Source organism: Oncorhynchus tshawytscha, linkage group LG10 (assembly GCF_018296145.1).
Source record: "Oncorhynchus tshawytscha isolate Ot180627B linkage group LG10, Otsh_v2.0, whole genome shotgun sequence".
Lineage (NCBI taxonomy): Eukaryota > Metazoa > Chordata > Actinopteri > Salmoniformes > Salmonidae > Oncorhynchus > Oncorhynchus tshawytscha.
Window position 1 is genome coordinate 72225650 of NC_056438.1, and position 12028 is coordinate 72237677.

General features: G+C 43.9%; 1 protein-coding gene across 1 annotated transcript in view; it reads left to right on the forward strand.

Moving 5' to 3' along the window:
- Positions 1 to 12028, forward strand: part of LOC112259651 (myomegalin) — a 113561-nt gene that overhangs the window by 33660 nt on the left and 67873 nt on the right. The window contains exons 6-9 of the mRNA XM_042329008.1: positions 5136 to 5259; positions 5486 to 5640; positions 5860 to 6016; positions 10000 to 10053. Coding sequence (XP_042184942.1) covers positions 5136 to 5259; positions 5486 to 5640; positions 5860 to 6016; positions 10000 to 10053 — 490 coding nt within the window. The remainder of the gene's footprint in view (positions 1 to 5135; positions 5260 to 5485; positions 5641 to 5859; positions 6017 to 9999; positions 10054 to 12028) is intronic.

Consider the following 12028-nt stretch of genomic DNA (forward strand, 5'->3'; position numbering starts at 1 on the left):
GGTGGCTAGGAAAAACTCCCTAGAAAGGCCAAAACCTAGGAAGAAACCTAGAGAGGAACCAGGCTATGTGGGGTGGCCAGTCCTCTTCTGGCTGTGCCGGGTGGAGATTATAACAGAACATGGCCAAGATGTTCAAATGTTCATAAATGACCAGCATGGTCGAATAATAATAAGGCAGAACAGTTGAAACTGGAGCAGCAGCACAGTCAGGTGGAAGTTGAAACTGGAGCAGCAGCACGGTCAGGTGGACTGGGGACAGCAAGGAGTCATCTTGTCAGGTAGTCCTGGGGCATGGTCCTAGGGCTCAGGTCAGTTGGATCTGGAACAGCAGCATGGCCAGGTGGACTGGGGACAGCAAGGAGTCATCATGTCAGGTAGTCCTGGAGCTCAGGTCCTAGGGCTCAGGTCCTCCGAGAGAGAGAAAGAAAGAGAGAAGGAGAGAATTAGAGAACGCACACTTAGATTCACACAGGACACCGAATAGGACAGGAGAAGTTCTCCAGATATAACAAACTGACCCCAGCCCCCGACACATAAACTACTGCAGCATAAATACTGGAGGCTGAGACAGGAGGGGTCAGGAGACACTGTGGCCCCATCCGAGGTCACCCCCGGACAGGGCCAAACAGGAAGGATATAACCCCACCCACTTTGCCAAAGCACAGCCCCCACACCACTAGAGGGATATCTTCAACCACCAACTTACCATCCTGAGACAAGGCTGAGTATAGCCCACAAAGATCTCCGCCACGGCACAACCCAAGGGGGCGCCAACCCAGACAGGATGACCACAACAGTGAATCAACCCACTCAGGTGACGCACCCCCTCCAGGGACGGCATGAGAGAGCCCCAGCAAGCCAGTGACCCAGCCCCTGTAATAGGGTTAGAGGCAGAGAATCCCAGTGGAAAGAGTGGAACCGGCCAGGCAGAGACAGCAAGGGCGGTTCGTTGCTCCAGAGCCTTTCCGTTCACCTTCCCACTCCTGGGCCAGACTACACTCAATCATATGACCCACTGAAGAGATGAGTCTTCAGTAAAGACTTAAAGGTTGAGACCGAGTTTGCGTCTCTGACATGGGTAGGCAGACCGTTCCATAAAAATGGAGCTCTATAGGAGAAAGCCCTGCCTCCAGCTGTTTGCTTAGAAATTCTAGGGACAATTAGGAGGCCTGCGTCTTGTGACCGTAGCGTACGTGTAGGTATGTACGGCAGGACCAAATCAGAGAGATAGGTAGGAGCAAGCCCATGTAATGCTTTGTAGGTTAGCAGTAAAACGTTGAAATCAGCCCTTGCTTTGACAGGAAGCCAGTGTAGAGAGGCTAGCACTGGAGTAATATGATCAAATTTTTTGGTTCTAGTCAGGATTCTAGCAGCCGTATTTAGCACTAACTGAAGTTTATTTAGTGCTTTATCCGGGTAGCCGGAAAATAGAGCATTGCAGTAGTCTAACCTAGAAGTGACAAAAGCATGGATTAATTTTTCTGCATCATTTTTGGACAGAAAGTTTCTGATTTTTGCAATGTTACGTAGATGGAAAAAAGATGTCCTTGAAATGGTCTTGATATGTTCTTCAAAAGAGAGATCAGGGTCCAGAGTAACGCCGAGGTCCTTCACAGTTTTATTTGAGACGACTGTACAACCATTAAGATGAATTGTCAGATTCAACAGAAGATCTCTTTGTTTCTTGGGACCTAGAACAAGCATCTCTGTTTTGTCCGAGTTTAATAGTAGAAAGTTTGCAGCCATCCACTTCCTTATGTCTGAAACACATGCTTCTAGCGAGGGCAATTTTGGGGCTTCACCATGTTTCATTGAAATGTACAGCTGTGTGTCATCCGCATAGCAGTGAAAGTTTACATTATGTTTTCGAATAACATCCCCAAGAGGTAAAATATATAGTGAGAACAATAGTGGTCCTAAAACGGAACCTTGAGGAACACCGAAATTTACAGTTGATTTGTCAGAGGACAAACCATTCACAGAGACAAACTGATATCTTTCCGACAGATAAGATCTAAACCAGGCCAGAACATGTCCGTGTAGACCAATTTGGGTTTCCAATCTCTCCAAAAGAATGTGGTGATCGATGGTATCAAAAGCGGCACTAAGGTCTAGGAGCACGAGGACAGATGCAGAGCCTCGGTCCGATGCCATTAAAATGTCATTTACCACCTTCACAAGTGCCGTCTCAGTGCTATGATGGGGTCTAAAACCAGACTGAAGCATTTCGTATACATTGTTTGTCTTCAGGAAGGCAGTGAGTTGCTGAGCAACAGCCTTCTCTAAAATTTTTGAGAGGAATGGAAGATTCGATATAGGCCGATAGTTTTTATATTTTCTGGGTCAAGGTTTGGCTTTTTCAAGAGAGGCTTTATTACTGCCACTTTTAGTGAGTTTGGTACACATCCAGTGGATAGAGAGCCGTTTATTATGTTCAACATAGGAGGGCCAAGCACAGGAAGCAGCTCTTTCAGTAGTTTAGTTGGAATAGGGTCCAGTATGCAGCTTGAAGGTTTAGAGGCCATGATTATTTTCATCATTGTGTCAAGAGATATAGTACTAAAACACTTGAGCGTCTCTCTTGATCCTAGGTCCTGGCAGAGTTGTGCAGACTCAGGACAACTGAGGTTTGGAGGAATACGCAGGTTTAAAGAGGAGTCCGTAATTTGCTTTCTAATAATCATAATCTTTTCCTCAAAGAAGTTCATGAATTTATCACTGCTAAAGTGAAAGTCATCCTCTCTTGGGGAATGCTGCTTTTTAGTTAGCTTTGCGACAGTATCAAAAAGGAATTTCGGATTGTTCTTATTTTCCTCAATTAAGTTAGAAAAATAGGATGATCGAGCAGCAGTAAGGGCTCTTCGGTACTGCACGGTACTGTCTTTCCAAGCTAGTCGGAAGACTTCCAGTTTGGTGTGGCGCCATTTCCGTTCCAATTTTCTGGAAGCTTGCTTCAGAGCTCGGGTATTTTCTGTGTACCAGGGAGCTAGTTTCTTATGATAATTTGTTTTAGTTTTTAGGGGTGCAACTGCATCTAGGGTATTGCGCAAGGTTAAATTGAGATCCTCAGTTAGGTGGTTAACTGATTTTTGTCCTCTGGCGTCCTTGGGTAGGCAGAGGGAGTCTGGAAGGGCATCAAGGAATCTTTGTGTTGTCTGTGAATTTATAGCACGACTTTTGATGTTCCTTGGTTGGGGTCTGAGCAGATTATTTGTTGCAATTGCAAACGTAATAAAATGGTGGTCCGATAGTCCAGGATTATGAGGAAAAACATTAAGATCCACCACATTTATTCCATGGGACAAAACTAGGTCCAGCGTATGACTGTGACAGTGAGTGGGTCCAGAGACATGTTGGACACAACCCACTGAGTCGATGATGGCTCCGAAAGCCTTTTGGAGTGGGTCTGTGGACTGTTATGTTATGTTGTGAAACTGTTAGATATTACTTGTTAGATATTACTGCACTGTCGGAGTTAGAAGCACAAGCATTTCGCTACACCCGCAATAACATCTGCTTTACATGTGTATGTGACCAATACATTTGATTTGATTTGATCAACCACCCACCCAGCAGTAGCATCCATCCACCCAGCAGTAGCATCCATCCACCCAGCAGTAGCATCCATCCACCCAGCAGTAGCATCCATCCACCCAGCAGTAGCATCCATCTACCCAGCAGTAGCATCCATCCACCCAGCAGTAGCATCCATCCACCCAGCAGTAGCATCCATCCACCCAGCAGTAGCATCCATCCACCCAGCAGTAACATCCATCCACCCAGCAGTAGCATCCATCCACCCAGCAGTAACATCCATCCACTCAGCAGTAATCCATCCACCCAGCAGTAGCATCCATCCACCCAGCAGTAACATTATACAGTCTGGTTAATAATAATCTTAGTTATCTTAGTTGCTGTCTGCCATGGTCAGATGGTCTGAGTTAAAAACAGAGGAATGCAGAGGAGAGGAGGAGAAAAGAGGAGAGGAGAAGGAGGAGGAATAGAACAGACGCCCCAAGGAGACAGGAAGGCGTCTGCCATTTTGGGATCCACAGCAGGAATTCTGGAATGGCGTCATTGAGTGACTCAGTAAAACAGATACTTAAAGGCACAGACGTGCACACACACACACACACACACACACACACACACACACACACACACACACACACACACACACACACACACACACACACACACATACACACACACACACACACACATTTGTTTTACTCTCCTTGTGGGGACCAAACAATTGATTCCCATTCAAAATCCTATTTTCCCTAACCCCTAACCCTAAACATAACCCTAACCCTGACCTTAACCCTGGCCTTAACCTCAAACTCCTAACCTAACCTAACCTTAACCCCTAACCCTAATTATCGCCCTAATTCTAACCCTAAACCTAAGCTATAAAATAAAATAGCCTTTTTCCTTGTGGGGACTGGGGAATTGTCCTTGTTTTACTATCCTTGTGAGGACTTATGGTCACCACAAGGATAATAAAACCAAACACACACACAGTCAGAGGGTGTACAGCTACAAGCAGTAGACTTCCCTCACAGGTTGATGCTCCAGTTTTCACAATACCATGTGTGTGTGCAAAGACAGTAGTTTGTAAACAAAGACTCTGAATGCTTATTGATAGCTATGGCGAGTTTGATCAAATTCCAGCCTTGGTCTGCATGATGTTTTCGGGACGCTCACACAGAACTATATGTGAACACAATGAAAGTTTACACTCTGGGTGTGTGACTGGTCTCTATTTGTAGCTGGGAGGTATAGGGTATCCCATGAGTTATAGCAGGGATACTTCATATGACCTCATATCCTGTCTTAGTCCTGACCTGACCACACTACAACCCTAAAATCACCCAGGACTGACACCACTGGTCTGCCCTGCACCGATGGCGCAATAACAAGCAACACAGTGTTATGAGTGTTTGTGGATGACTGTTGGTAGTTATTGATAGACACTTAACATGATGTTCCATCTAATGTCCACTCCCTGATAGGACAACAGAATAGAGCCAGACCAATCACAATTATCGCTATTTTTCCTCTCTTTTAATTTGACGATAGCAGAGAGCCTGACCAATCACAATGTTTCCTTTCTGTCTCCTCTTTTCTGATAGGTCAACAGCTGAGAGCCTGTCCAGTCACAATGAGGCAGAGCTACAGAGACGATGTGAGGAGAGACAGCAGGAGATCGACCACATGCAGGAGTTGCTGGAGACCAAGATACAACTCCTGCAGGAGGTACACAAACGTGCACACACACACAAACACACACACACACACACACACACACACACACACACACACACACACACACACACACACACACACACACACACACACACACACACACACACACACTGCTAAAGTTGGTTGTAGTCTTTGTTGAGATGAAATTAGTTGTTATATTATTAGATCAGCTTTGAACACAGACTGATATCCAGACCTTTTCATGTTTTTCCTCCAGGAGGCCGAGCTAGCGCGATGTGAGGCTGGGAGGATGGCCTCCCTGGCTAGGTCTAGCTCCCAGACCCTCTTGGAGGACATGAAGGACAGCCCAGAGAAGGAGGAGAGCACCCAGAACACGTCTCACCACCCCCCATCACACACCAACAGAGACAGGTACACGCACAGTATATGGTCATTCGAGCCAGAGTTGAACCAGTGACCTAAAAGCTGTAATTACACACCTTCACACTCATGGAGGAAAGCCTAGGACACCTACAAGTCCAAATTTAGCCCACAGTACCTATGGTAATGACCTCTCTCTCTCTCTCCTCTCCTCTCTCTCTCTCCTCTCCTCTCTCTCCTCTCCTGTCTCTCCTCTCTCTCCTCCTGCAGGGTGGTTGAGGAGCTGACCTGTGCTCTGCGCTGTAAGGAGGCTCTGATCACTGAGCTGAGTGGACAGAAGAGCATCCTGGCCCTGAAGGTGGGAGAGCTGGAGGGACAGGTAGTGAACCTCTCCTCATCCCTGCTGCAGAAAGAGAGGGATGCAGAGGTATATATCATCCCTGTTACACGTATGAGGAAAAGTGCATGTGTAGGGTCTGCATTGGGGTCAATGGTTCAATCATTTATTGTGTTATTGTATTCATCTATTGTATGTATTTGACTGACTGAGTTCCTGTAGTGTGTACAGGCATGTAATAGCAAGTGAAAAGCTTCATACACAGGGTTTCAGGGACAACTCACCCATCTCTCACCCTAGTCTCACCCATTCCTCACTCACCCATCTCTCACCCTAGTCTCACCCATTCCTCACTCACCCATCTCTCACCCTAGTCTCACCCATTCCTCACTCACCCATCTCTCACCCTAGTCTCACCCATTCCTCACTCACCCATCTCTCACCCTAGTCTCACCCATTCCTCACTCACCCATCTCTCACCCTAGTCTCACCCATTCCTCACTCACCCATCTCTCACCCTAGTCTCACCCATTCCTCACTCACTCATTAGACATAGCTCACCCATTCCTCACTCACCCATATCTCACCCTAGTCTCACCCATTCCTCACTCACTCATTAGACATAGCTCACCCATTCCTCACTCACTCATTAGACATAGCTCACCCATTCCTCACTCACCCATCTCTCACCCTAGTCTCACCCATTCCTCACTCACTCATTAGACATAGCTCAACCCTTCCTCACTCACCCATCTCTCACCCTAGTCTCACCCATTCCTCACTCACTCATTAGACATAACTCACCCATTCCTCACTCACCCATCTCTCACCCTAGTCTCACCCATTCCTCACTCACTCATTAGACATAGCTCACCCATTCCTCACTCACTCATTAGACATAGCTCACCCATTCCTCACTCACCCATCTCTCACCCTAGTCTCACCCATTCCTCACTCACTCATTAGACATAGCTCACCCATTCCTCACTCACCCATCTCTCACCCTAGTCTCACCCATTCCTCACTCACTCATTAGACATAGCTCAACCCTTCCTCACATGTCCTCCCCCCTCCTCACCCAGTCCTTCTTCATCCATATCTCCCCACACATGTAAAAAAGATGGAACCACATGGAAACGTGGAAGCACAATGTCAAAATGTGGATGCACACCTGTTATAGCTACGTAACACACGCAACACACACACATAAACACTCCTGTCAAGAAACACATAGCAACACACATGTAAACACTCCTGTCAAGAAACGCATAGCAACACACACGTAAACACTCCTGTCAAGAAACACATAGCAACACACATGTAAACACTCCTGTCAAGAAACACATAGCAACACACACATAAACACTCCTGTCAAGTAACACATAGCAACACACATGTAAACACTCCTGTCAAGAAACGCATAGCAACACACACATAAACACTCCTGTCAAGAAACACATAGCAACACACATGTAAACACTCCTGTCAAGAAACACATAGCAACACACATGTAAACACTCCTGTCAAGAAACGCATAGCAACACACACGTAAACACTCCTGTCAAGAAACACATAGCAACACACATGTAAACACTCCTGTCAAGAAACACATAGCAACACACACATAAACACTCCTGTCAAGAAACACATAGCAACACACATGTAAACACTCCTGTCAAGAAACACATAGCAACACACATGTAAACACTCCTGTCAAGAAACACATAGCAACACACACATAAACACTCCTGTCAAGAAACACATAGCAACACACATGTAAACACTCCTGTCAAGAAACACATAGCAACACACACGTAAACACTCCTGTCAAGAAACACATAGCAACACACACATAAACACTCCTGTCAAGAAACGCATAGCAACACACACATAAACACTCCTGTCAAGAAACGCATAGCAACACACACATAAACACTCCTGTCAAGAAACGCATAGCAACACACACATAAACACTCCTGTCAAGAAACACATAGCAACACACACATAAACACTCCTGTCAAGAAACACATAGCAACACACATGTAAACACTCCTGTCAAGAAACGCATAGCAACACACACATAAACACTCCTGTCAAGAAACGCATAGCAACACACACATAAACACTCCTGTCAAGAAACGCATAGCAACACACATGTAAACACTCCTGTCAAGAAACACATAGCAACACACACGTAAACACTCCTGTCAAGAAACACATAGCAACACACACGTAAACACTCCTGCCAAGAAACACATAGCAACACACATGTAAACACTCCTGTCAAGAAACGCATAGCAACACACACATAAACACTCCTGTCAAGAAACGCATAGCAACACACACATAAACACTCCTGTCAAGAAACACATAGCAACACACACGTAAACACTCCTGTCAAGAAACACATAGCAACACACACGTAAACACTCCTGTCAAGAAACACATAGCAACACACATGTAAACACTCCTGTCAAGAAACGCATAGCAACACACACGTAAACACTCCTGTCAAGAAACACATAGCAACACACACGTAAACACTCCTGTCAAGAAACACATAGCAACACACATGTAAACACTCCTGTCAAGAAACACATAGCAACACACACGTAAACACTCCTGTCAAGAAACACATAGCAACACACACGTAAACACTCCTGTCAAGAAACACATAGCAACACACACGTAAACACTCCTGTCAAGAAACACATAGCAACACACACGTAAACACTCCTGTCAAGAAACACATAGCAACACACACATAAACACTCCTGTCAAGAAACACATAGCAACACACATGTAAACACTCCTGTCAAGAAACGCATAGCAACACACATGTAAACACTCCTGTCAAGAAACGCATAGCAACACACACATAAACACTCCTGTCAAGAAACACATAGCAACACACATGTAAACACTCCTGTCAAGAAACGCATAGCAACACACATGTAAACACTCCTGTCAAGAAACGCATAGCAACACACACATAAACACTCCTGTCAAGAAACACATAGCAACACACACGTAAACACTCCTGTCAAGAAACACATAGCAACACACACATAAACACTCCTGTCAAGAAACACATAGCAACACACACATAAACACTCCTGTCAAGAAACACATAGCAACACACATGTAAACACTCCTGTCAAGAAACGCATAGCAACACACACGTAAACACTCCTGTCAAGAAACACATAGCAACACACACATAAACACTCCTGTCAAGAAACGCATAGCAACACACACATAAACACTCCATAAACATTCATATCCTTTCAGTTGTCAAAATCTTATTTTGATTGAGGAATTCCATGTGGTCAATTTCCACAACACCTAAGGGCAATGAAGAGTGAGGCTCAAAGCCCTGGCTACAACATTGTGAACAGTAAGGAGCAAACCACAACACTGTGAGTCAAGTGATGGATCTCAATATATATTTATTTAACTAGACAAGTCAGTTAAGAACACATTGTTATTTACAATGACGGCCTAGGAACAGTGGGTTAACTGCCTCGTTCAGGGGTAGAACAACAGATGTTTACCTTGTCAGCATGGGGATTTGATCTAGCAACCTTTCAGTTACTAGTCCAACGCTCTAACAACTAGGCTACCTGTGGTGCTGGTTGTTGCAACATCATTTTGCTGAGTCTACCTTTAACACTTTATTCTGTTTCAGAATCAATCCATTACATTTGTATTTGCTGTGTAGCCTTCTGTAACCCATGCAACTAGTCGTGTTCAATCTACCAGTTGTGTAGTGTGTTGTGTTAAGTTGTGTTGTTGTGGCAGCAGGCAGGGTGGTAGTGTGATGCATTTTTTTGGACGACTGTCAACAGAACGCGGTGTACTCTGCCCCTCTCTGAATGGTCTGATCATCCCTACAGCTGTTGTACAGATTTTCTGAGAAGGAGATATTAATTACGCTCTGTGGGACTGATATCACCATTACTCAAACACATGCACAGATGCACACACACACACACACTCACACACACACACACACACACACACACGTACACACACACCTAACTTTCTACGGCCCCTGTTTCTCTCCCCCACAGTTCTACCAGGAGGAGCTGGGCAGGGAGAGACTACGCATTGAGCAGGAGATGCAGGTGAGTGAATCCTGAAGTGAACACAGAAACTCACTTGAAGCTGGGATCCTTCATGGTGAAACTGTCCATTTGTGATATTACAACAACAAAGAAGTTATTGAAAACAACCAACACAGTTTTTTCTCCTCTGACATCATCGCACGCACGATAGAAGAGCACAATATGTACTGGAATTTGTTTCACCATGCTGCGAGGCGCTCCTCAGCTCGGCAACAGAAACAATAACAAAGGTGATGGGGCGGCCAGTGGCTCTCTGTACCCCTACTGCGGATTCCGTCTTTAATATTGCATAATCACTATCAGCTTTGAGTTCTGTATTAAGTTGATTGAAGTGTCTGCACTTTGAGGTGCTAGTCCTACACTACTGTTGAGTCAGTACCCACTTTAGCCAGATCCCACTCTAAGGTGTTGGTGGAGCTTGACCCCTACTGAAGTATAAACACAAAGCACCTCTTAAACCAGACAGCCACATACAGAGTGGTAACATCATGAGCTATGGAATGTGGTCGGTGGTCACTATATAAGGAAAAATACATTATCAAATTGTAATCACATATAAACTACTTTCTAATATAATTAGGGTTTCTTTGTGTTTAATTGAAACGCCATTGTATTGAATTCAACGTAAACATCATACATTACCCATAGTTACCATACCATATAACATCTTAGTATATAGCAGCTGCTAGAGCTGAGTAATAAACCGTTCCTAGACCAGTCTGTGTTAGTGTCTCTATGTCTGTTAATGCCAGTATTGTGTTGGGAGCTGTCGGCCCTGAAGGGAGCGGGCCTGGGTTATTTTAGTCTGTGGTAAACAAATGATGTGATGAATTTATGAACAGTCCGCACACATTCTCTATTCTCATCAGTCACATTCTTAGAGGGGAGCTTCTCACATTACACAATTAACAGGAAAACAGGTATATACAGTAACAGGTATATACAGTAACAGGTATATACAGTATGCAGGTATATACAGTAACAGGTATATACAGTAAACAGGTATATACAGTAACAGGTATATACAGTAAACAGGTATATACAGAAACAGGTATATACAGTAACAGGTATATACAGTATGCAGGTATATACAGTAACAGGTATATACAGTATGCATGTATATACAGTAACAGGTATATACAGTATGCAGGTATATACAGTAACAGGTATACAGTAAACAGGTGTATGCAGTAAGAGGTATATACAGTAACAGGTATATGCAGTAAACAGGTATATACAGTATGCAGGTATATACAGTATGCAGGTATATACAGTATGCAGGTATACAGTAAACAGGTATATGCAGTAAGAGGTATATACAGTAACAGGTATATACAGTAACAGGTATATACAGTAACAGGTATATACAGTAAACAGGTATATGCAGTATGCAGGTATATACAGTAACAGGTATATACAGTAACAGGTATATACAGTAAACAGGTATATACAGTAACAGGTATATACAGTAACAGGTATACAGTAAACAGGTATATGCAGTAAGAGGTATATACAGTAACAGGTATATACAGTAACAGGTATATACAGTAACAGGTATATACAGTAAACAGGTATATACAGTATGCAGGTATATACAGTATGCAGGTATACAGTAAACAGGTATATGCAGTAAGAGGTATATACAGTAACAGGTATATACAGTATGCAGGTATATACAGTAACAGGTATATACAGTATGCAGGTATATACAGTGTGCAGGTATACAGTAAACAGGTATATGCTGTAACAGATATATACAGTAACAGGTATATACAGTAACGGGTATATACAGTAACAGGTATATACAGTATGCAGGTATACAGTAACAGGTATATACAGTAACAGGTATATACAGTAACAGGTATATACAGTAAACAGGTATATACAGTATGCAGGTATATACAGTATGCAGGTATACAGTAAACAGGTATATGCAGTAAGAGGTATATACAGTAACAGGTATATACAGTAACAG